At 38.4% G+C, this 25,955-nt stretch overlaps 3 protein-coding genes across 4 annotated transcripts; 1 reads left to right on the top strand and 2 right to left on the bottom strand.

Annotated features, from left to right (window-relative positions):
* LOC109950389 lies at positions 10,241-11,802 on the bottom strand. Its single transcript, XM_020568970.1, has 3 exons — positions 11,464-11,802; positions 10,780-10,931; positions 10,241-10,715 (listed from the first exon to the last, which is right to left on the bottom strand). The coding sequence occupies exons 1-3, from the start codon at positions 11,800-11,802 to the stop codon at positions 10,241-10,243; spliced, it is 966 nt and encodes a 321-aa protein (XP_020424559.1).
* Positions 19,032-22,724, top strand: LOC18769457 (squamosa promoter-binding-like protein 9). Its single transcript, XM_007203364.2, has 4 exons — positions 19,032-19,746; positions 20,127-20,245; positions 21,620-21,756; positions 21,884-22,724. The coding sequence occupies exons 1-4, from the start codon at positions 19,489-19,491 to the stop codon at positions 22,519-22,521; spliced, it is 1,152 nt and encodes a 383-aa protein (XP_007203426.1). The 5' UTR covers positions 19,032-19,488; the 3' UTR covers positions 22,522-22,724.
* Positions 23,178-25,736, bottom strand: LOC18771855 (G patch domain-containing protein 11). 2 transcript variants are annotated; one of them, XM_020569447.1, is made up of 4 exons: positions 25,573-25,736; positions 24,779-25,327; positions 23,987-24,052; positions 23,178-23,828 (listed from the first exon to the last, which is right to left on the bottom strand). In XM_020569447.1, exons 1-4 carry the CDS (start codon positions 25,657-25,659, stop codon positions 23,769-23,771), a joined length of 762 nt encoding a protein of 253 aa, XP_020425036.1. In that variant the 5' UTR covers positions 25,660-25,736; the 3' UTR covers positions 23,178-23,768. The 2 variants fall into 2 exon arrangements, with proteins under 2 accessions (XP_020425036.1, XP_020425037.1); XM_020569448.1 differs by having other exon boundaries at positions 23,711-23,847.

The raw sequence follows: 25,955 nt of genomic DNA, 5'->3' as shown, positions 1-25,955 counted from the left end.
AAATCTTGAAATTCTTCTGTCAAGCGGACAATGTTTGCAATCGTTTATAATGATATTGATATAAATGAGTCAACAGTCAAACGGCAAAGGGGCTTAGTTGGCCATAGTTAACGTGACCTTGAAACAGAAAATATTATTTAAAATTATATATATATATATATATATATAAGTATTTAGCTATAAAAATTTATAAAATGCTCATTGGGTGACACAATGGTGGAAAAATTGATCAAAAGGAAAAGTGTATCCAGTTCGATTCACGTAAGAGACAATCTTGAGACAACCCAATGTATTACTCCCCTCTCACCCTCTCAAGCAAAAATATTTAGAAACTAGAAAATATGACGCCCACATTTCCTTAAAAGGAGGAAACTATTTTCCTTCAAATAAAACAGCCATATTCACCTCTTGCACCAAAATACTTGAAAACACAAATCCCAACCATTCAAAAATATCACTACTAAGATTGGAAAGCTAAGTTTATAAATCATGTGCTGCTAAGATTCACTCCATGGAGAGTGAGGTATCTTAGGGAAGAGAGATGAGAAAGCCAATTCAAAATTTTGGAATGTATTTCGAATGAGGAGAGATACCCAAAAGAAGAAGAATTGAGGTCAAGATAGTTTAAATTTGACAAAAATCCAATAGCCAAGTTCTTTCCTTGGGAGGGATAAGGAGTTGACTGAACCAGGGCCAAAAACTTGCATAAATATATTTATAAATACTAAACCTGTGGGCCACTGGGCCTTTTGACTCTTTAATATTATTAATTACATAAAATATATGCTATATTAATATATTAAAACATTATATAGAACCATGAGTTAAAGAAAGTGGTACCGTTTGTACACATTTTGTTTGTAGGTGGATATATTAATTTTTAAAGAGAATAGTGTCAATATATTATTAAAGAGGAGGTAACTGTTAACCATGTGTTTTAGTTAAGAAATTGTTAAGTCATCATGTGCAGCTCACGTACTCTCTGTTAAGTCTGTTAGTGAGAGATTTGTATTTGTTAAGTTTGTTAGTGTAATATTAGGAGATGTGCACTGTACTAAAGCTGTGCTTTTACCATTTTCATTTACAATCTAATCAGAAATACAGGTTTACAAGGCTCTCTTCCTTCTTGCTTTCTCTCTTCCTTCTTCTCTTGGAATCCCTAAATCTCATCCTCTTCTTCTTGTTAAGATGGTATCAGAGCCCATTGTGGCTTGACACTTTCGATCCGCTTCTGATTTTTCTGAATTGTCTCCTCGCTGTGCTTTTCTCTTGCTCTGTCTCTATTGTTCCTTCCTCTTTTCTGTCTTTTCTCTAATTTCTGTTCATCAATGGCGACTTCTTCTTCTTTCTCTTCAGTCAAAATTGACGGTTTGCTTGGGATGATTACTCTTCGTCTCAGGGACGATAATTTTCTCAAGTGGAGTTTTCAATTGGAATCCGTTCTTCAGGGCTATGATCTATTTGGGCATTTTGACGGAACTGAAGTTGCTCCTCCTCGCTTTGCTATTGTTGATGAGGAGGGTGTTACATCTGAAGTTACTGCTGCTTACAAGGAATGGATTCTCACTGATAAGGCTTTACTCAGTTTGCTCATTGCCACTCTCTCTGATGAGGCCATTGAGTATGTTATTGGCACCAAGACTGCTCGTGACGCCTGGTTAAGTCTTTCCAATCGTTATGCGTCGATTTCTAGGGCACGAATCAATCATTTGAAGATTGAATTACAGACGGCCCAGAAGGGTGGAGATTCGATCGAGCGCTTTCTCTTGAGTCTGAAAATGGTCCGTGACCAATTAGTTCAAGCTGGGGTTAAGGTGTCTGACGATGACTTTATGATTGCTACTCTTAATGGCCTCCCTCAAGAATATGACATGATCAAGATGGTTTTGATTGCACGGGATTCTCCAATTTCTTTGAAGGATTTTCGCGCTCATTGCTGGCTGTAGAGCAAACCACAGAAGCTCGATTGGTTCCTCACTCTGCGATGTTCGTCACTCCGTCGTCTTCGTCATATGCTTCTGTGAATGCTATGGGCCCTTCTAATTCTGGTATGGGTTTATTGCCTACTCCATCTTCTTTACCAGTTGCCTATATGGGGTCCTATGATCATTCTGTTATGCCTTCATTGGATCGCAATTCTGGTTCAAGACCTGTTCTTGGTAACAATGGTGGTTTTAGTCGTTTTAACGATCATCAGCATCACGGTATTGCCAATAGTCAGCGTGAAGGTTTTTCTGGTTTCACTAATCATTCTGGCTCTGGGAGAGGCAGATTTCAAAGCAGAGCCTCTCCTTCATCTTTCTCAGGAAATCGATTTGGTTCCAATTTTTCTCAGAAATTTGCAGTTGTTCCTGAATGTCAGATATGCAGCAAAAGGGGTCACACGGTTGCTAATTGTTATTTTTCGCTGTGAGGCAAGCTCTTCTAGGCATGGATCTCAGGTTATTGAATGTCAAATCTGTGGTAAGAAGGGTCATGGAGCCTTGGATTGTTTCCATAGATCCAACTATGTCTATCAGGGTCAAGCTCCTCCTTCTAACCTTTCTGCTATGACTGCCCAAACTTCCTATATGCCTGATCAAGTCTGGATTGCAGATAGTGGGGCTTCTCATCACATGGTGTCTGATATTTCCTCCTTAACTCATGTTGCTCCTTGTGAATCTACAGAGCAAGTGATTGTTGGTAATGGAGAATGTTTGAAAATTAAACACATAGGTACTACTGCCATTGCCTGTGCTTCTACTTCTCTTAAAATGCCATCAGTATTTCACGTTCCACAGTTATCTGCTAATATCTTGTATGTGCATCAACTGTGCAAAGATAATAATTGTGTTATCAGCTTTGATGCTTCTGGTTTTGTGATACAGGATCGAGTCACCAAGACAATCCTTCTAAAAGGCCGGAGTAACAACGGGTTGTATCATATTCCCTCTGCTGTATCCTCTCATTGCCTATCCAAGAAAGTGGCTTTGCTTGGTGAACATGTTAAGTCGTCCATTTGGCATCACATACTTGGCCATCCAACGAACGAAGTGGTGCAATCAATGCTTAAAGCGTCTGGTTTGCAATGTGCAAATGATTCTTCCAATTTGAATCCCTTGTGTTCAGCTTGTCTTCAAGGGAAGATGCATCGGCTTCCATTTCCTGTTAGACATAGTAGGTCTAAAATTCCTTTTCATATCGTTCATAGTGACATATGGGGTCCTTCCCATTACAAATCTGTTGAGGGTTACAGATATTTTGTTTCCTTCCTTGATGAATGTACTGGATATTTGTGGGTTTATCCCCTTTTCAATAAATCAGAAGTTTTCTCCAAATTCCTATAGTTTCATGCTTTGACACAAAATCAATTCAGTGTTGCTATTAAGTGTTTTCAGAGTGACGATGGTGGTGAGTTTCTTAGCAAGGTTTTTACAGATTTTTTGGCTTCCAAGGGAATTATGAGTCGTTTGTCTTGCCCGTATACTCCTCAGCAAAATGGACTGGCAGAGCGAAAGAATAGGCATATTATTGAAACAACCATTACCCTGTTAACTACAGCAGCCTTGCCAGGTCAATTTTGGTTTCATTCTACTGCTCATACTGTGTATCTTATAAATCGAATGCCAAGCTCTGTTTTACATAATTAGTCTCCTTATTTTCGTTTATTTGGTCATCATCCTGATCTTGCTTCTTTGAGAATATTTGGTACTGCGGTATATCCGTATCTAAGACATTATAATGTGCATAAGTTACAATTGCAAACCACTCAATGCATGTTCTTGGGATATTCACTTGGTTACAAAGGAGTTATTTGCTACAATCAAATTACTGCAAAATGTGTAATCTCAAGGCATGTTCTTCATGATGAAGCTGTATTTCCTTTTAAGCAAATTAACCTTGGCATATGTAGGCAGTCTTCTCAGTTTTCTTCTACTGCATCAATGGCTCCTGTCATTGTTTCTTTACCTTCAAGGCCTTCTCAAGCTTCTCTTAATTCTCAGGATCCATTATCTTTAGCTTCTGATACACAAGTCTCTACTTCTCAGTCTCAGTCCATCTCATCTACTCCTAGGTCTTTATCTCCTATCCAACATCAAGCTTCGTTGGATGATATTCCAGTGGCTTTTGCAGGTTCTGTACCTGTGTTGAATGAACAACAATTACAGGTTATGTTTCCGTTTGAGGTCTCCGATGTTTCATCTTCTTCTGTTAGTACTTTGGACTCATCGGTTTCTTTATTTCCTATCAATGATCATCCCATGATTACTCGGGCCAAAAGTGGTATAGTTCAGAACAAAGAGTTCCCAGATTATCAAGGTTATTTTACCTGTCTTCATGCTATTCCGGAATTAGATGAGCCTTCTAGTTTTAAGGTGGCTTTGTTTTCTTCTGAGTGGAGGCAAGCTATGAAAGAGGAGATTGATGCTCTTCATATGCAAGGGACATGGATCTTAGTTCCTAGTCCAGGTGATAAAAATATTATTGGCAGTAAGTGGGTTTATAAAATAAAGAGAAATCCAGATGGTTCAGTGGGTAGATATAAGGCCAGACTTGTTGCTCAGGGGTTCAGTCAAGAGCCTGGTTTTGATGGGGAAACCTTCAGTCCTGTTGTTAGACACACAACAGTGAGGTTAGTATTAAGCATAGTTGCTATGAACCAATGAAAACTACGACAACTTGATGTCAAGAACGCTTTCCTACATGGCGATCTTGAAGAAAAAGGTTTTATGAAACAGCCTCCTGGTTTTGAAGATTCTACTCATCCACAGTTTATATGTAAACTGAAAAAGTCTTTGTATGGTCTTAAATAGGCTCCAAGGGCATGGAATGCTAAATTCACAGGTTACTTCCTACTCTTGGCTTTAAATCTTCACATTCAGATCCAAGTCTGTTTGTGCAGCATACTGGGAATGATATTATCATTCTACTCCTATATGTTGATGATATCATTATAACAGGTTCAAGTGATCAGTTGATTCAAAGAGTGGTTACAGACTTAAGTGAGGTGTTTGAAATGAAAGATATAAGGCAACTCACCTTTTTCTTAGGTCTGCAGATTTCCTATAATTCCTCTGGTGACATATTCGTGAATCAAACTAAGTATGCCAAGGATCTACTACATAAAGCAGGCATGAGTTCATGTAGAGCCTGTGCAACACCTTGTAAGCCACACACTCAAGTGTTACAGACTGACGGTGAGCCCTTGGCTTATCCTACTATGTTTTGCAATCTCGTAGGTGCTCTACAATATCTAACATTTACACGACTTGATCTGGCTTATGCTGTGAATAATGTGTGTCAATATATGAATAATCCAACTGAGGTTCACTATTTTTTGGTGAAGCGTATTCTCAGATATGTACAAGGTACATTAGAGTATGGAATCAGTTTTACAAAGGGTCCTTGGCAGCTTAATGCATACAGTGATGCAGACTGGGCAGGGGATATCAATACTAGAAGGTCTACAACCGGATGTGTAGTATTCTTGGGTTGTAATCCTATCTCCTGGCAGTCCAAGAAGCAAGGTTCTGTGTCTAGGAGTTCAACAGAGGTAGAATATAGGGCTCTAGTAAACACAGCTGCTGACTTGTCATGGATTCGACAGGTTCTCTTGGATCTGAAGATGTTTCTGCCAGATGCTCCTATTATGTACTGTGACAACTTATCAGCACTGGCTTTAAGCTCAAACCCAGTATACCATTCTCGAATTAAGCATTTGGATATAGACTTCCACTTTGTGAGAGAGAAGGTACAAAGAAAAGATCTTATTGTGCAGTATATACCTACTGAAGAACAAATAGTAGATGTTTTTACAAAGGGGTTACACAGTCCCATTTTCTTACAACACTGTCTTCATCTTAGACTGAGGAGTTCAGCTGGGTAGGGAAAATGTTAACCATGTGTTTTAGTTAAGAAATTGTTAAGTCATCATGTGCAGCTCACGTGCTCTCTGTTAAGTCTATTAGTGAGAGAGCTGTATTTGTTAAGTTTGTTAGCATAATATTAGGAAATGTGTACTGTACTAAAGCTGTGTTTTTACCATTTTCATTTACAATCTAATCAGAAATACAGGTTTACAAGGCTCTCTTCCTTCTTGCTTTCTCTCTTCCTTCTTCTCTTGAAATCCCTAAATCTCATCCTCTTCTTCTTGTTAAGAGTAACTAGTACAAAAAAGAGACTACGATTTAGATGATTAGGTGAACATCCCTACACATAACATAAACTTTGGAGGTGGATAAGAACAAGTTAAAACAAATATATAATTATATTTGGAGACCTAGCTACTTAAAATTGGGGCCCTAAATTAAGGATGAATTGAGTATGAAGTAAAGTTCTTTTCATTCATACCTTAATTAAACAAGAATCCCAGATTGTGGATGGATCAGAAATGGATGTTGTTCAGGAAGTCGACACCACATCCGAATTGATGAGGTAGCTAGCTCAAAGTAAAAGATGTAGAGAGATATGTATGTGCATGCATGTGTCTGGCTACTTGTTGCTATATATATAGGAAACAAAGATAGCTAGAGAAGAGAAGAAACCCTGAACATCTCAACAATGAAACAAAGATCCCTTTCTTTCTTTGGCTCCTTCTTGTCCAGGGTCAGATGCTTTCATGCTTTTAAATAAACTTTACCAAACCCATATTCCAAAACTCTACTCCACTTCAAGAATGTAATATCCAAACTAAAACTGAGATTTCGTAGCAGTTTCTATTGAATTGTTCTCAAGTCACAACCTATCGCTCTTTCTAGAAGTAGAAGAAAGTGCCATAAACAGTTTGGGAGCTCAAAGCCCCCTTTCCCGCAGCTGTTTCAGTGGGAAACTTCCATTCCCAGCCATCTCATTCCTTTTTTTCTTTCTTTTTTCCGTGGCCAGGTCTGATGGGAGAAGGAATTGGGGTATGTATACTGGTTCGAAGGGTGCTTCTCTTCCTGGCAGCTTGCACATTAATATCCCTTGGTTCTTCGGGTGTTTTATGCTTGGAACTTGCTCCCCCCACGTGCTGGAACCTCCAGTAGCTTTGTTTAATAAATCTTCAGACCTCCCCCTTCGTGGCTTCTATTCTCCCACCCAGCTGGGGTATTTGTATGGGCCAAGATGGTTCTTTAAGTAAGTGGGCTTTTTGGTTGAGTCAATAAGCTATTTTTTGATTGGGCTATTTTTATTTGGGCCATATTTATTAAACGTTGGGCTTTTTGGTAAGGTCCATAGGCTATTTTGATTGGGCTATTTCCTCCTCTTGTACTCACCCACATGTTTGGGCCTAGAAAATGGGCTTGAGTCCCGAGGCTCCCAAACGACTCAAGACTTCTATTTCTCGGCCCATCAATGGGCCTCATGTTGATTCATTACCGTCCATACCACAACCCACTCAAACAAGCCCCGGGTATTTGAGTGGCTTGGGGTCCACTTAAGCTTGTGGCGTGGTTAGGTGCGAAATAATAATTCCTTGTCGGTTCCAGTGGTGCATTCCGTGTAGGAAATAATGGCATTATTACGTCCTTCGAAGGAAAATACTCCCCCACGTTGTGATTCGGTGGAATAGCTGTTGGGGTCTTTTTCCGTCAGAAGGCTCGTCCGAGCTTGTTGATTCTTGAATCGCCATAGAGTGGTGAATTAAGCCTTCATTACCCCTTTGTTTAAGTTAGCAAGAACTAGGCCCAAAGCATCCTGAGGGAGAAGCAAGTCTGAGGGGAGTACTATGTTCTTCTTCCAGCGGCTGCGTGTTTTGTGCTGATGTTTCCGGCAGCTAGACGAAGAGTTGGAGATGATGTATTGATGTTGCACAGGCTTGGCATGAGAGTTTGTTTTGGTGAATCAAGATACTACTAGGTTTTGCCTGAGAGGTTTGTGGCGTGGGAGCTAATAGAAAATGAGCACAAGGAAAGGATTAAGGCTTGAGATTTTGGGTGTTTTCAGCAGCTCATGATGTCTGCATTTTCTACCAAAAAGGTAATGACTATAGTTTCAACTTAGCTTGAGAGGATGAATGTTTTAGATTTGGGATGGAGCTTTTTAGAGAGAAAGAGAGAGAGAGAGAGAGAAAGAAAGAAAGAAAGATAGATAGATAGATAGATAGAGATAAAGGATGGGCTGCTTGAGTAGATTTCCAACAGCATAATGATTGCTTGGTCATGCTTTGGATTGTTGCAGATGACTTCCTGATGTTGAACTGAGATTGTGTGAGCTTGGCATGAGAGCTTGGAGTGTGGGAGCTAAAGACCCACAAGTTTAGCAAATGAGAATGCTTGTGCTTAGCTTGGTGTTGAATATGCTTGAGGTTGGGTGTTGATAATTTGTTGTTTGTGGCTATGGCTATAGGGATTTAAGAGTTTCAAAAGAAGTGGGATGGAAGGAAAAGCTTGAGGTTTGAAGGCTATGGTATTTATAGCTTGGAAGAAAGGAGAAGATTGAAATTATACTTGGTAAGGCTTTATGGATTTAAGAGTTTCAAGAGAATGAGGATGAGAAGAAAAGCTTAAAGCTTGAAGGCTATAGAAAGATTGGTCGATGGCTGCTGTGTTGTTTGCAGCAGCCGAATGAAGGGGGCTTGATGGCTGAAGAAAAATGAATGGCTGTTGGAATGCTTGCAGCAGTTGAAAAAAGGTGAGTTCTCATGGTTGTTGAGAGGGTTGCAACAACCAAGAGGGGCTGGTTTTGGCTGGGCAATGCCTCCCAATTTATAGAAGGTGAAAGAGCTCTTTGGTTTCCAATACGTAAAAGGAAGTGTTGGAGCTAGTCTATTTCCAACGGGTAAAAGGGAGCATTGGGACATTCTTATTTCTAGCAGGTAAAGCTAGGCATTGGAAAATGACTATTTCCTATGTGTAAAAGGAAGTGTTGGAATTTGCTTGTTTCCAGCGGGTAATAGGGAGCATTGGGGCATTCTTATTTCTAGCAGGTAAAGCTGAGCATTTAGAAAATGACTATTTCCTTTGGGTAAAAGGAAGTGCTTGAAAAATATCTCATTTGCTCACCCACATTGGAGAACTCCAAGTAATGGGCTTGGACTTTGGTGCTCCCAAGTAGCTAGCCCAAAGTCTCCATTATCCAAGAGCTTATGTGGGTCTTATGGACCTCCGTAACCTTCCACACCACAATCCCTCGTGCAAGTCCTGTAAACCACATGACTTGGGTTCATGTGAGCTTGGCAAGTGATCAACATATGAAAAATGTATTATTGGCTTGGCATGACATGCACACTATTTCTATATTTATTTAATGAATTAATTCTCAAAATACAGCCTAGATTAACGCATGAACAACATTATACGTTATATTGGGCTTTAAATGTCTTTGGAATTACTGTGACTTTTTTGGGTCTCAACAACTGCCTCTGCCAATGATTGAGTCGTCCTTGTACTCGATTGTGTCGGACTATAAGGACTCGGAGTATTTCAATTGTATGATAAGTGAGTAGGTATTTCAATTGTATGATGAGTGAGATGTGAATTTTATAATAAACATGGACACGTGGCAACCGAAAATTTTATTCGAAAATTTTATCTGAAATTTGAGATGTAAATTTTATAATAAATATGAAAACGTGGCAACTGTAAATCTTATCCGAAAATTTAATCCTAAAATTTAATTTAAAAATTTTATCTGAAATTTGAGATGAGAATTTTATAATAAATAGTAACACGTGGCAACTGAAAATTTTATCAAAATTAATCGTTTAAGTATTAAAAATAAAAAATAAATTAAAGTGAATTGTAATTGCCCTTGCCATTACCCATAGGGGTGGAAACAAAATTGCAAGGGCTGCCACTATTTACTTGAATAGTGACAGCCCTTGCCTTGCCATCACTCATAGGGGTAGAAGTGCTCTAATATAAGATTATAAAGAATTGCGCTACTCTCCCATTGCCCATTGGTTTTGGGGTGTAAAAGCTCAGGCCCCAAGCATGCACTTAAAAGGTTTTGGAGTGTAACCTCAACTTCCTTCAATGTAATTGTTCATGCAAACCTAATACACAATAATTTAATGTAATATTTCTTGCATACACCAAACATAACACAAAATATGTGCCATAGGTAAATTTTCGAGGCCGTCATCATCTCATATAGCTAACGGATTCACAGTTTTATGGGTAACAAATAATTCATATCCATATTTGAAAATGTTAGGTTATAACCTCAAACGTATAACACCAGAATGAAAATCAAAGACACCTTCTACTAGAGAATATGTTGAAGATTCTTTTGCTTATGTTACATCAGCTGAGATGGTTACATCAGCATCGAAGACACTTTATGTTGAAGAATCTTTTGCTGCTGAAGAATCTGTTGAAGAATCTTTTGATGTTGTTACATCAGTTGAGATGATTACACTGTCACTTTTGTCTTCTTGAGTGGATTTACAGTAACCGTTTCGGGGCATATTGACATTGCACTCAGAACATTCCCAGACCAATCCTTCACATGGTTCACCACATGCTTGAAAAGGAAGAATGTGCTCTCTCTTATCAAAAGGAATGAAACTCTTTCTCTTCTCAACAAGAGTAACAGGGTGTGGGTGAGTGTCATGCTTATATGCTTCCCCTAACTTAACTTGCGAATGCCAGTTTAGCACGCAGTGAGGATGACAATCAAAGTCACAATCTGAGCAGGAGTAGAACCAATCTTTGGGATTTCGTGGTCCTTGGAATTTTTCACAGTAATGTTCATCAAGCTTGTCTTTAACATTACCATAGGTGAGCTTCAGTCGGTGATCATCGTATATGTACCTGGCTGTGGGAGGTAATTTAACACATGGAATACAAAGATTGAAGTTGCATGTAAATCTAGTACAACTGAACCAAGCAATGTGCAGAAGTACCACAACCCATACACGTTCCACCCTGTTTTATATTGAAGTGGATGTCATGAGAATGTGCCTCATGTTTAAGAGACTTATACTCCCAAAGAATACTGCAGTGAAGGTCAAGGTAGAAGCCTTCCTCCTTGATAAAGTAGATGTTACATCCGTCAATATTATCACAATGGTATCCGAAGCCCTGGCTAAACCTACTGCACATGTAGCACCTAAACACGCCGTCAATAGAAGAAGCCCTCGGAATGAGTGTGAGCTGGTGCCAGTGAAGTAGGAGATGCCTCTTTTGAGGTAATTGAGCGCAAATTATGTGGAGAAAGAAACGACATGACGACATCGATTCTTCTTTTCCTGCATAGCTATGAAAGGCATTTGTAGCAGTGATTGGTCGCTTGCAGCCATTACGAGTATTTATTACATCATCATGGTGATCATTATCTTTATGTACCTCATGATGATAACTGATGAGTGCTAAGCTATGTTGATGACTGAAAATGGTCGATCTACGCATCTGGTTCTGGATTTGTTTGGATGTTGTTGTTGTTGTGCTACGGCTCATTGTCGTGGGTGGACTTGGAGGTGGTGGTGTCAAGGTTTTTAGCATATTTTAAGGCACATGTATTGTGGGCAACAAAACTGCAACATTCATGACAATAATAAACAGTGAACTTTATGCCGTCCAAGTTTTTAAAGCGAAGATCACAGAAATGTTGGTTTTTTGGGTAAATGTCCTCAAAGCTCCAAGTGAGCTCGAGGCGGTATTGGTGCAGTGGTATTTTGACCTGGCGAGGTAACCAAGTGCATTCCTTATGGACCACAAGATCGCAGATGCTACAGAGGTAGAAGATTTTGCCAGATTGGCCACATGCATTGCAAAAGGATTTAATGTGTTTCTTAAGGACGGTGAATTTGTGGAATTCACAGTGGTTTTGTGTTACATTGGGAACAAGTGTAGGTGAAGCCGCTGCAGCATTTGTCACAGGCTTTACAGAAGATGCCATCTGTGGCTGGGAAGAGAATAAGTGGGTGTTTGTGGTAGATTAGGTGGTTTATCTCAGGAGGTAGTTCATCTGCTCAAGATTTATGGAGAACGAAGGCAGGGCGACATTGGTTGCAAGTGTAGCTTGGTCCAAGCATTGGGTCCTCACACGCGGAGCAAAAAACCAAAGGAACAATCCTTCTCCTTCTGCTCTTCCTTGAACATCAGCGGATGCTCATGACAGACATGTTCAATTTGCTGCTCAGCCATCTCCCTCTGTATCACTAAGTAAGCAGCTGGTCTTAGGTTTTTCCGGTCACTTAACAATCACAAAATAAAGCCAAACGAAATATTATGTATCAGCACGGATCGGCAAATCAATGGCTCCGAAGAGAGATGTAGAAATAGCTGTTACAGTAACAAGAAACAGAGGAAGCAATCTCGCTCTCTCAATATAGACCCCTGATGCTTTCTTGCTTTTGAAGGTAATGGGATTTTGAAGAAAAAGGAAAAAAAAGTTTCTATAATTTTGTCTAAATCATTGTGTCTTCCTTTTCTTTTAGAAAGAAGCTCATCGCAGGCACAAGAACCAAAGAGAATGATTGCAATTTAAAGAAGATCAAGGAGTGAAGAGGATGGCATTACAGCTTCTGGCTCCGAAAATTCTTGAACTCAACAGCAAGTCGTTCCTTTTTAAAAATTATATATATATATATATATATATAATAAAAAAAAAGGGTTCCTTTTTAAAGAATGTCACCTGCGCAAGTTCGGGTCATAAATTGCATAGGGCTTCCGAGCCCCTCGGTGCCACACTTAATACGTATTCGATTTTATTATATCAAGGTTCCGATGTGACTATTTTATTCTTTTTGGAAAAAAATAAAAGTAATATTCTTGCACTTTTTACACCCATACACTCACAGTAATATATGTAGATGATCAACTTGTTTATTTTTCCTTTTTCTTTTTTGGAGAAAGAAAAAAAAAATCATTCATAAAGCATAAAAATGAAACGTCTTCATCGAGAGAAGGGGCAGCCAACATAGGCTCATCAAATCCATGTTATATAATTTGCGTACGCAAGAGAATGAGCTACTCTATTCCATTGGAGGTGTTCCCAAGGACAGTTAAAACTAAAAGAACGAAAAAGCCGACTTCACTTCTTCCACGAATGCACCATCCGCTTCATAATTAACTTTCGTCACCTGAAGAAAGAGCCTCTGTTAACCTCCTTGGCATCCATGTCCAAGATTACATCATAAAATCCTAGAGCCAAAGCAAACTACATACCTTCCATTGCATACTTGCATACTTATCTTTGGTGAATCAATTATATAAATGCAATAATTCATTGGCTGAGAAGCATCTAATCAGGATTTTAAGGATGGTATATGATATAATTAAGGGTGAACAGAAATGTTTGCAAAAGTCTGCTAAATTAAAGACAGAAAAAAAAAAAAAAAAAAGTTCCAAAAAGAATAACTCTATGGATGCTATGATGCACATCACTTGTGATTTTTCAGTTGCTTAGTATGTTATATCTTATGGAACATCCAAACATCAATCCTTCTCAAGGTTTACCACACAACTGACAACGAAGAATGCTCTCTCTCTCTCTCTCTCTCTCTCTCAAAGATTTAACAACGCAGGCCCCAAGAGAAGTTAAGAAAGAGAGAAAACCATATGGACCGGTTGTGGCTGATAGTTGAAGGTGTGCTGATCGCGGCAGTGATTACTTGTAGGACTCTCAAAGATTCTTGAACTCAACCGCAACTTTTTTTTGGCTACTTGTTTTGTTTTTGAAAAAAGTGAAAGTTCCTATTTTTATTTACCTTCACCTAACAAAACAATTTCCTTCTCGGTGAATGTTCTCTCTCTTATCAAAAGGAATGACACTCTTTCTCTTATCAACAAGAGTGCCAAGGTGTTCATGAGCGTCATGCTTGTTGCTGCCTAACTTAACTTGCGGATACCTCCCCAAAATGCAATGAGGATGGCATTCAAAGTCACCATCCGCACCGGCCCTCGCTTGGAGGAGAGTTCAAGTAGAGGGGGTGTTCATGAGCGTCATGTGAAAGAGAGTCGGAAAGAGACATGCATTAGAGGTCTAGGTATGAGTCACATTTGTTACAATAGTAACAGAAGCCTTGGCTCAAGCACTCGCACATATGACACTTAAACACTCTGTCAAATGAATTAGCTTCTTTTGAGAAGAGTGGTGTAGGTGAAGCGGGTGAATCGTTGTACTAGGTAATTCAGCACATGTTTTGTGGACAAAGAAAGGGCATTGTTGTTGGCGGACACAACGATAAAAGGCCTTGCTACTGATGGTGGTGATGGGTCCCATGCAAGCGTCACAAGTAATTGTACTTAAAGCATCTCCAAACCCCTCGTTATCGAGGACGAAGAGATGTTGATCGAGGATAGAGTGCTTAAGCAGTTTCTCAACTTCTTTTTTATAGTATTTTATCAGCTCCGCCATGGCCGACCACAGACCCTGAGTTGATATTTTCCTTGATTTCATGTGCTCGAGCATCTGGTTCAACAGCTCTTTCAGATCCTGCTCCTTTAACAGATGTTTGTAGTATTCATCTTCATTAAAATCAGCATCAATATCATCAACATGAACATCAACAAGAAAATGACAATCAAACGCCTTATTTATTTTGTCCCCGGTACATATAGTGTGGGCAATGTAATTGCAACTATCACAATGATCTTTGGTCAGTTTTGAACTGATTGTTTATATTGGGTTTCTGTTTGATTGGTTGGTTGGTTGGGTGTCCGTTCTTCAGTCCAGGTATGATGGATAATCCTGGATATTTTCTGATTTTGGACTAATCCCTCATCAATGCTCAAGTGGTAAAAAGATTTGTCAAGCGTAATTTTCAACTAAAGCAAGTCTGACTTTACTTTCCAGCTTTCATGGTCCTCAAATTTATTTGGAGTTTAGTTACCAACGATGAGGAGTCATTTTGACATACCTTAACAGCTAAGAAACTATGAATTTTGGACTAAAACTAATTCAAATAATTTGATCCTTGGATTAAATCACCATTGGTGATAACTTATTTCTCTATTATCAAAATAATGTGAATTTATTTAATTTAATCCCCCTTTTGTTGAATAGTATAGGTCATTCACTATTTTTGATAGACAAAGCTCAATACCCATTTTCGAAAGTGAACCCAACGCTTATTTCGGGCCGGCGCGCAAATTTCAAACCCAAATGAAGAGATCTTGTAATTTTTTGTTGAGAGAGAGAGAGAGAGAGAGAGAGAGAGAGAGAGAGAGAGAGAAGGGGCGGCAGGCAGGGTGAGTAGAGTTGGGGGAGAGAGAGAGAGAGAGAGAGAGAGAGAGAAGGGGCGGCAGGCAGGGTGAGTAGAGTAGGGGGATTGGATTGGGATGGGAGGTGGTTATGGCATCTTTTTTCTTTTGTCTTTCTAAAATTATATTCTAAACGTAAATAATGAATTTTAAATCCAGCTTGTAAAAGAAGTCTCCTTTATTTTAAAGGGCTTTTCTTATTAAGAAGGGCAATAGTATACTAAACTCACACATACTACACAGATGCTAGAACTCGAACTCAGTAACTCTTTGTAAATTAGATTAATTTAGAGTAGTTTAGATATCGCTTTCAGCAACAATAAGAAATTGTGATTGTGATTTTGTAAATAAAAATTATTGAGAGAGGCATTCGAATTTGGACATATTTCATGATTAGGAAGAGAAATATCACTAAATTAATAGTTAGTCAGTTATGTTGTGTTTTAAAAAAAAATGCTATTTGTCCGAACTTTTTCTCTAAACTCTTTCCCAACCCAATATGACCCATGTGGTAGGAAGACAAAAAGAATAAGTAAATAAATAAATAAAAACTTTCCTACACCGAGGATATATTTTAGCAATCTTTCTTCCTCACGCATCATGTTGCACATCAAATCATTGGATTAAAAGAACAACAATATTATAGTACCAACTTTGTGAGAAATGCCTCATAAGTTGTGAAAAAAAAATGAGATCAGTAGTTATAACAAGTAAACCAACCAACCCCCTTTCTTCCGATATCCCAATGAGGAAGCATGCTTCACCTGCTGACTGCTCAACTGCTATTAACATATTTGACCTAAAAGGACATTCACCTGCCACACCATTAACAATTAATCCCCTTTATGAAATCAATCAAATATTTATTCCTGCTTTTAGGTGAAAGAGGGCGGGCAGACAGCTAAAAAAGAAGTGGGTCATTTGCTGATGAGTGATTCTGATAGCTTTATTTGCCCTTTTCTTCCTCTTTTTTTTTGTAATGGTAAGGTAAGAGAAGGCTGGCTTGTTGGAGAATGCTACTGAGAATAATGGCTTCAAGTCCAACCAAACCAAACTAACAAAAACTGCAAACCCAAGTTACCAACCTTGAAATGGAACCGTTGTTGAATGCCATCAAGTTTCCACTTTTCCAAACACAGCTCTTATTTCAAGTAATTTCAATGGAAAATAATTCAGAGACCTCAGGGTTCAGAAATTCAGAGTAAGATTCTTGCCAAGATATTTGCGAAGCAGTACCTGCATGCATGTGTCTCTCTAGGGTTCAGAAATTTAGGGTATGAAAAAATAATAATAAAGAAAATGCCAAATGCCTCACATGCCAACACCCCTAAAAATGTCACATCCTATTGTACCAAAAAATATAAATAAAATAAAACTGTCACTTCCTTCTCCAGCTCTGAAGTATTCAAATTCCAATAAGTAGCAAGTCTGAAATGGAACAAACAACTCAGAGCTGAGCGCAGATTGACTAGTTTCAAATCAATATAGACAATTTTCCCCTTCTTTTAACATTGGTTTTCTCATTGGAACTACAATCCTTCCTTGGTAGCAGTAAATTAACGGGGTACTCAAGGCTGAGGAGATTGACTACTTCAAACGAGAGACAGGTGTGCCCTTCTTTAAGGTAACTTGTACCTTTGTTTTGTCATTGGAATAATATTTGAGCTTTTCAACATACATCTATAATTCATGGTGAATTATTAAATCTCAAAGTTGAATTATTAGATATGTCCTGTTGTGTGAGGAAACAGTGATGAGATGGGGTAAAGGAGGGCCTTGCGTGTCCTTATATCCATCATCCCTCGCTCTCACCTTTTAGCATATAAATTTGTGTGAAACGGGAATAACACAACATTCTTTTATTATATTTGATCAATTATACATTGTCATATAGAAAAGTTATCATGTATAGCATACTGTGATCGGCTAAGGATAGCAAAACAATATTATTCCTATTTTACACTGTGTTTCCCCACCTTATAGGGTTTATTTTACATTAAATTTCAATGATCCAACCTGTTTATTTTTTAAGTCTTTATTCATAGATCATGGTGAAATAAATAGACAAACACAATATTTACACAAGTGTTTCCCCACCTTTACAGGCAGAGTCAGAGTTGTACTAAGGTCTGGGATGGCTCTGGCCCGTCCAATTTATTTAAGCCTTTTGAATGTATATATTGGATGTTGTAACAAATGCAAAGAAAAATTGATATACTTAAGCCTATGGCTCCCTCACCACAAATCAATACTTGTCAAAATTATATTTTAATATGAATATAATAATAAAATCATACTACATTTATGAAAGAAAACCACTCATTTCAATTTAGTGCTTTTGTACGTAATAGTTTACTCAATAGGCCAAAAAAAATATACAACTAATTATTTTTTGTGTTTAACATTTTGGCCCCCTCAAATATAAAATCCTAACTCCGCCCCTGTTTATAGGGTTTATTTTACATTAAATTTCAATGATCCAACCCGTTTACTTTTTAAGTTTTTATTCATAAATCATGGTAAAATAAATAGACAAACACAATATTTTCAAGAAATATTAAAATGACTACCTTTCTGATTTTGGTGATTTTTTGCTCCTAAAAAGTTGTCTGTCAAAGAAATTTACTCGAGTAATCCATCAATGGAAACTCCACACCACACACACATATATATATATATATATATATATCTTGTAAATAATGTATTGGGATATTCCTGATATTATTTATATTAAAAAAGGAAAAAAGTGCATAGTCCAAACATGAAAACCAGGTTTTGATAAAGTAGTGGATAATCTACATCACTGCCCCCACATGGATGGATGAACTGAAACAGCATGAAATATTCACACATACGTAGCTCCTTGAAGAAGGAAAAAGTGTTTATAACAGGAAGTACATGCATTCTAGACCTAATAAAGCTGTGGCATATATGTTAGGTGAGGCAATTCTCCTCAGAGCCCTTTTCTTCCAACTTGGATAACATAATATTCTGTAATTAGAAAATTCAACCTAACTAAACTACATGCTTAATTTTATTTTTGCTAAGCCTCCCAATTGCAGTACATGGTTTGGTTTTTCCTAATCAAAATTGTTGTCTAATTTTTGTACACATTATCTTGCAATATTTATGCGCGATTGATTATGCTTTCTAATTTTCTGTATTGCAAGAATCTCCTTTGAAGTTGTGTTCTTTCTGTTTATATCATGAATTTTTGCCCAATATATCAATGAATTTTACTGCTTTACAAAATAATATCATGAGTTTTTGCCCACTATTTATAGACTAGGGAGTCTGCTGTGCATCTTTTATTTTCTTTAATTAACCAACTAATAACTTGCCCGAATCAATCAACTACCTACCCTATTGTACTTGTACCTAATGCTAAGTTAGAAAAATAAAACTCTTCTTGACTTGTGATTAAATTAATAGTAAAGTTTAAAAGAGAATATATTTTTAGAGTACATTAGTGAACCACGTTGAAATCTACTAATTACATCATTTGTACTAATGATTATTGTGATTTTTAGTGGTATAGTCTACAAACATATGGTCCCCTGATGGATTAAAGTTCTCTTTTGGGAGTTGGTATTGACAAAATGAGGGGAAGTGAAAGCATAAGAGAACTATTTTCTTAGTTATAGTGGGGGTAAAATCTACTAAATCATAATGTAAAACACATTAATCAAGAAAGCAGGGGCAATTTAGACATTTTGACATGTTCTAAACACAAAATTATGTGCCCCATGCATCATGCATATGGGCACCCCTATCCATAATCCATAATATCTCATCAAAAAGAAAGCTTATAAAATCTTTTTCTTTTTTCTTTTTATAAAGCGAGAAATCAACTTAAAACTCAGAGTATAAATAAATGATTTTAATCACTTGAGCTACACACCATTCGAATCATATGAAATCTTTGAGAAAGGAGAAGAAAGTTTTGTTAAAAACGACAGGTGAGAGTTATAATTGTCAAGCCCGTAAAAGGAGCTTCTTGTAAAGCTGAGTGCTTCTGAGAGAGAGAACTCCATTAAAGTACACACTACCCATTCATCCATCTCTCTCTGTTCTGCGTTTGGCTCCATTATTTTTGTACCTCTCTCTCTCAGAGACAAATTACACAAACAAAATCTCTCTCTTTCTCTCTCCGAGAGGCTCAGAGCTGGCATGGGCCATTGTCAGGTCCCTGCTTTTCACTATCCCTCCACATTCACCACCTTTATTACTCTCTCACTACCGCTTCTTTAGAAAGAGAAACTGACCTCTCTCTCTCTCTCTCTCTCTCTCTCTCTCTCTCTCTCATACATATATATATATATATTGAGGCACATTCATGACCCCAAAAAACATTATAAATGCACTGTAGAGGTCAACCATGGAAATGAGCTCGAGCTCTATGACCGAGTCAGGCAGCTCATCTTCCTCTTCCCCACCAAACTCCTCCACTGAGTCACTCAACGGCTTAAAATTTGGCCAGAAAATCTACTTTGAGGATGCGAGTCTCGGAGCTTCATACAAATCCGGGTCTGCCGGGTCTTCTTCTTCTTCTGGGGCTACCCCGCCAAAGAAGCAAAGGGCCGGGCATTTGGCTCATCCGGGTCAGCCACCCAGGTGCCAGGTTGAAGGCTGCCAGGTGACACCAAGCTCACAAAACATACAATACACCTTACTCTACTATATTACAGCTAGCCTCAAGGATATTAATTCTCCTAGAAAGAATCATGCCAGAAAATGGCTAAACTAGTTTTCTAACAGTTTTTCATTCTAGAGCAATCTATTATTTGCAGTGTATATAAATTGTATCAATCATCAATTTTTTATTTTTTTTATTTTTTATACAAGCGATAATTTACTCTAAATTAATCTAATCTTGAGAAGGGATTCGAACTTGGGTGCCGGCTCACTGCCCTGGTCAACTAACCTAACACACTATGTTCAATCATCATTCTTTATTGAATGAAACAGTGCAGTAATTTCAGTGTTCTTACCCAAAACATAAACATTTGTGAGCAGGTAGATCTGAGTGATGCCAAAGCTTACTATTCCAGGCACAAAGTGTGTGGCTTGCACTCTAAGACCCCTAAGGTCATTGTTGCTGGTCTTGAACAGAGGTTTTGCCAACAGTGTAGCAGGTCAGCAAGCACTTGACTTTTTTCTAATAAAGTTTTTAGATTTCATTGTTGGGTATTTTTTCAATTTCATTGTTCGACTTTCAAGTTTATAAATTTTCTGGTAAACTAACATCTTTGGTGCTTGGTGGGGTTGTAGCTTATGTTTCTTGTGGTTGTTGATTTTTGTTTGTAATCTAGCTGTGCTACTTTCCAATTTGTCAAATTCTATTTGTAAGTGAGTATTGTGTTATGTATCTTGTTCTTGGTGATTGTTCTTCTGAGTGTTAGCTGCTTTGGACCTTGATGAAGGCTTTTCAGCTTTACTTGTTTTCTTAAATGATGCATTTGGAAGTGTTGCATTGCATTTCAATGCTTCAATTGCAAGGCTCGTATGCTAAAGTTATGGTGAGATTATTTTCATGAGCTGCATTGAGGCTTGAGAACGTGCAACACAGTTCTCACACTGTAAATTGTGACTCGTGAATCGCTTGCAGCAATAGTGAATAGACTAACAACTTGAGTTGAAACAGATAACCAAGGTTGTTTCATTTAACTCAAATTTCTTAAGGTTGTAGAAGTTCTTGTGATCAATTTTATAACCTGTGCGAACCATGTCATTCTGAACAGATTTCATTTGCGAATATAAGATTTGAATTTAGCAGTAAATGTATTTACCTGTGGTACTAGATGGTTTTAGGATTATCTAGTCTCTATGATGGTTCTGATATTTTGGTATAAAATTACAATTGTGATATGTTTTTCGGCATTGGCAATCTATTATTGGATTCATGTGATGGTAGGTCTACTTTCAAAAATGAATCTTGCGTGCCCATGCTGTATACCAAGTGTGCAACATTCTTCTAAATTACAGCAGAAAGTGCGAGCTATACCGGCATGACATAAAATTTTGAGATTTGCTTCAACAATTCTCGGTCGAGTGACAGAAAACTTGTACATTGCATCGTCTCTTTAATAGTTTGTTCTTTGCGATCTTAACATGACCCTTTCAAACTAGCAGCATATGAGTAGGGTATTAAGTTCATGATACTTCCTATGTTTTATTTTGTTCATCAATATTTGTTTATTGTATTTGAGTTTGGAGGTTGAAAAATGGTTGTGTTTTTGTATTATGAGTATTGTTAAAGGTCTTGGTCTTTCTGCTGAGGGCTTTTCTTTTTTGTACTAGAACATCTAGCATCCAGTGAATTTCAGGTCACATCAGTTGTGTCACAAGCACAACCTATGTATGCTCTTTATAGAAGAATCTAGATCCTCGGCTTAGCCAAACTAAACACTAATTAAATGTCTGCTTTTGCTTTTGTTAGGGTACAAATTTCTTCAAGTCTTTAGTTCAGACCCTAAATTAATGGTAAATAATTTTCTTACCTCTCCCAGATTTCATCAGCTTCCTGAATTTGACCAAGGAAAACGTAGTTGCCGTAGACGCCTGGCTGGTCATAATGAGCGCCGGAGAAAGCCACAACCTGGATCCGTATCTACGCGTTTTGGCCGACTTTCTTCGTCTCTCTTTGGTTAGACATACCTCATCATAGTTGAATTTCCCTTTAAAATACATTTTTGCGCTCTCTTATGTTTTTTCAGTTTCCTCTTATGCTACTTATAAAACGTCAATAAAATGTTTTTTACTTGAAATGATAGAAAACAGCAACAAAGTTGGAAGCTTTCTGATGGACTTCACTGCATACCCAAGGCCTGCTGACAGGGATGCAAGGGCGACCACGAGAACTGAGCGAGTACCTGTTAATCAAAATGCCAATGGCACGGGGAAGTTTCTTCAACATGCATGGCAGAGCAACTCTGTTACTACATCCGGCCGTTATCTACAGGGTTCAGCAGGCGGGACTAGTTATCCTGATCCTGGAATTCCTCCTCGAGAATGCATCACAGGAATCGCTGACTCAAGCTGTGCTCTCTCTCTTCTGTCAAATCAACCATGTGGCTCTCGAAACCGAGTATCGGGTGTTGGGATGAATGCCTACTTGAATACCTGGATGAACACCCAAGGGGTAACTGTGGCTCAACCAATGGCTCATGCTGGGACTTCCAATCACTTTCCAACCACTTCGTGGGGTTTCAAGGGAAATGAGGCTGGTAGCAGCTCACACGAGATGCTTCCCAATCTGGGTCTCGGTCAAATCTCACAGCCTCTCAGTAGTCAGTACTCTGGTATGCTTGAGCTGTCTCAACAGAACAGGAGGCAGCAGCAGCACATGGAACTTGGACACACCAGGGCCTATGACTCCTCCACCAACCAGCAGATGCACTGGTCACTTTAAAAGGGGTCCCTCATTCTCTAGTTCTTGTGGATGCCTTAGTGTGACTTTAAAAACTTTGGAACTTTTCTTGCAGGTTTTTATGTCTTGTTGGGTAGCAACCCAAACTGATCATGCTTTGTATGTTAAGACTACGAATATCGTAATCTAGGTTAGCCTCGAAGGCTTGAACTGTCTACCTAGTAATAAAGCTACGATTTGGATGAGTAGAGTCATTCTATAGTGAGGGCATTATCGAAGGCCCTTAGATGAGGTCCTATCTCTAACCGTTGGATCAAAACTAACTAATTTGATCTAACAGTTAAGAAATAGGGTCTCATCTAAGAGTCTTACTAATGCCCTCACTATATAGTTCTTGCCCTATGAGTATTGGTGGTTAGTTTGTGAATTACTTTGAAGCACTTTGGGCTAAAATTGGGTTCAGTGCCGTCAGGTGTTGATGCTTGCAATATGGCTGTGGCTCATGGTTCAGCTTAATTTTCAAACAGGTTTGCACTAAATGTTCTCTTCTATTTTTTATTTCAAAACACCATAGATTACAGGTGAATCTTAGACTGGTGGGCCCTAAATTTATCCAGATAAAAACCTACAATGTTTCATGAGTTATATTGTAATCCAATTTGGCAAAACAAATATTAGAGATTTCATAGCCACATAGATTAATTTGCAAAACCATTGGGCAAGCCTTTCCAAATATCAATAAAGTACACTAGTTTATTGTTGAGCACTGAGCTTCTATATACATGTACGACTCCTGCTCTAAGGAAATTCCACAAGTTCTTTTTTCGGTTACAAGGCAGGATGAACCCTAAAAAAAAAAAGAACTAGAAAAGAACTCTTACTTCAGGGCAAAGCCCCCGGCTAATCTGTCATCCACAAGTTCTATAATTGTGTACATATGGTTATTGATCCACACACTCGGGAGATATTTCAAACTTAACTCACAAAGGTGTGATTTAGTACAATCTCGATTATAGGGATTTTCCCAACATATTTCTGAGGGTTAGCTGCTGCAAATTTCAAATGAATATCCGAGTGAGCAACTTCAGTGCCTTCCTACTGGTTTTTCACTCAGAGAGTTGCACATCGGAGGATAGGAACTTACGACGTCAATCGGCAGCAAGAATGAAAAAAAATCTCCATAACAAGCAAGTGCATCCATCTCCAAAGAAGAGTTGCATTACCTCTCAGTATTCTCTGTTCAAACAAGGAAGAAGGTCTGGGTGTCCACAGCATTAGGGAACTTTAGATCAGTGGTCATCTTCATCAGCTCCAGGGCAGTGGGTTAATAGTGCCTCCATTGATTCATACTGAAATAAACGGCAGAATCTTTGGCAGGACAATCGAAAATGTTGTAATTGCAGTTCAGATTTGAAAACAGGCAATTTAGCTCAAATTTCCCTCTTGGAAGTAAATGATAATTCCTAAATCTTTGTAAGAGTTTAACAAGTCCATGTACTGGGCTTACCTGACATCCACAAAAGAGGCAGTATCGATGCTCATCTCTCAGTTTCATCAATATCTCTAGCAAATCCTGCAGGCAGAAAGTAACCATCATCACAGGTTATTTCCAGGCATAACAAATATTTCAACTTTCCCAAGTAACATCGAGCAGTAATAATCCAAAGGCATTAGGACAAGGAAGAAACAGAAAGGGATGGAAATCGTCTACAAGGCCTGGAAATAGACCCAACTCCTGATACACCCAAGAAAGAGTATCTAGCATAGCAGAACTACAATAATCTGGATACTATCAACTCACATATCCTAAATTAGCTCTTGGTTGTTAAATTATTCAAAGCTGAAACTTTCAAACCTAGTTATTACAAAGACCACCTAAAAGTTTATCCTAAGCCCAGTATAAGTCTCCAGTTGTTGACCACCAACTATATACGAAAAATTTGATTACCGACAGGAAGATCAATGACACGATCAACAAAACTTTGGTTTAAATTCCACAATATGCAACATTATATAAAGGCCACATTGCTTTATCATGTTATCTAGGATTCTAGTGAAACTCATAGATGACGGGACTTGTTCTCAGTTAAATTTCCAATTTAAGAGAGCCGGCACTAACTGAAAATTAACCCAATAACAGTTCCAATTTGGATGGAAATCATCATAATCCATCTAATGTTCTACATTATGCATGTCAACCACACATTTAATCCAAAATTTCAGTCATATTACATTAAAATGATGCTCACTAAACCAATTATGCACTAAAATAAAAAGGACAACAATTCAAGAAACATACCTCTTCTGTAATTTCTTCCTCTTCCTCTTCCTCTTCCTCCCCTCCACCCTCCTCTTCTTCATCCTCATTCTTCTCGGGCGGCACAACTTCCTTATTCTCCAATTGATCCAAAGCCGCCTGCGCCTTCTTAAAATTGACCACAACTCTCCGACTCCGCCACTGTGACTTTTTCCTAGACCCAAACTCCTCCATCATAACCTGCTCGTTCCTCCTCTCCGCCCAAGTCCTTATTTCTTCTCTCTTCCTCTTCTCCTTATGTGGGTCCTCCCGCCCAATTCCAGCCCGTGAGCGCCGAATGTCAATCTTCACTGGCTCAGCCTGGCCTGATCCCTCCTTGCCAAGAGCTGAGCCTGGGGTATACCCCATTTGTTTTAAAAGTTTGAATCCTATGTTGGATTGTGGAATAGGAGCAGCCTCTATTTTGGCCAAGGTTTTCTCATCCTCTTCCTGCTGCTTTCTCTCCCTATCGAGTTTACGCTGTTCTTGCCAGTTTAGTGCTTTGGATTTTTTCTTAGAGGGTTGAATACTTTGGTTTTTGCTATTAGAAATCTGAAATATAGATAGGTACATTACTGTTAGAGCTTTTGTCACCAAAAGTGAAGAATTAGCTCAAAAACACAAAACTCATGCTCCACGATGCAAACAAATCCCTTATGACAATTGAGAAAGAAACTAACAAACCCAGAAACAAAATAAAAGATACAAAAACGAGTCAGAACTAGGTCTCATGATTCTTATGATGCATTTTCTAGAGAACCAAACAGAAAATTAACCTTACAAATTAAAAACCCTACCTTTTTGGATAAAAGCCGTGGAGGGCCGGAGGCTTCTGGAGTCAGGAACTGAGAGAGATCCCCCATGTAATCATCTTCTTCCGCCATAGCCAGAGAGCTCGAGCACCTACACAACGATTCACTAAGCAAAAACGAACAGTAAGCCTTTGAATTATTTTCCTTTTATTTTCATTGTTTTTAAATAAAGAAAAAACATAAATCAATTTTCTGAAGAACCCAAGACTATTGGGTTTGGGCCGGGTTTTTATTAGGCCCAGTTTTGTAACAAACTCCGGAGAAGTGGCACGTGCGAAAATAACGAAACTAACGGTTTTGTGCTGATGTGGGGTCCAGCTATTCAACGATTGTCAAACTCGTTAAGACATTGTTATCAGTCTCTCTGG

The sequence above is a fragment of the Prunus persica genome, chromosome G7 (assembly GCF_000346465.2).
Source record: "Prunus persica cultivar Lovell chromosome G7, Prunus_persica_NCBIv2, whole genome shotgun sequence".
In the NCBI taxonomy this organism is placed as follows: Eukaryota; Viridiplantae; Streptophyta; class Magnoliopsida; order Rosales; family Rosaceae; genus Prunus; species Prunus persica.
This window is presented reverse-complemented; position numbering and strand designations above follow the sequence as displayed.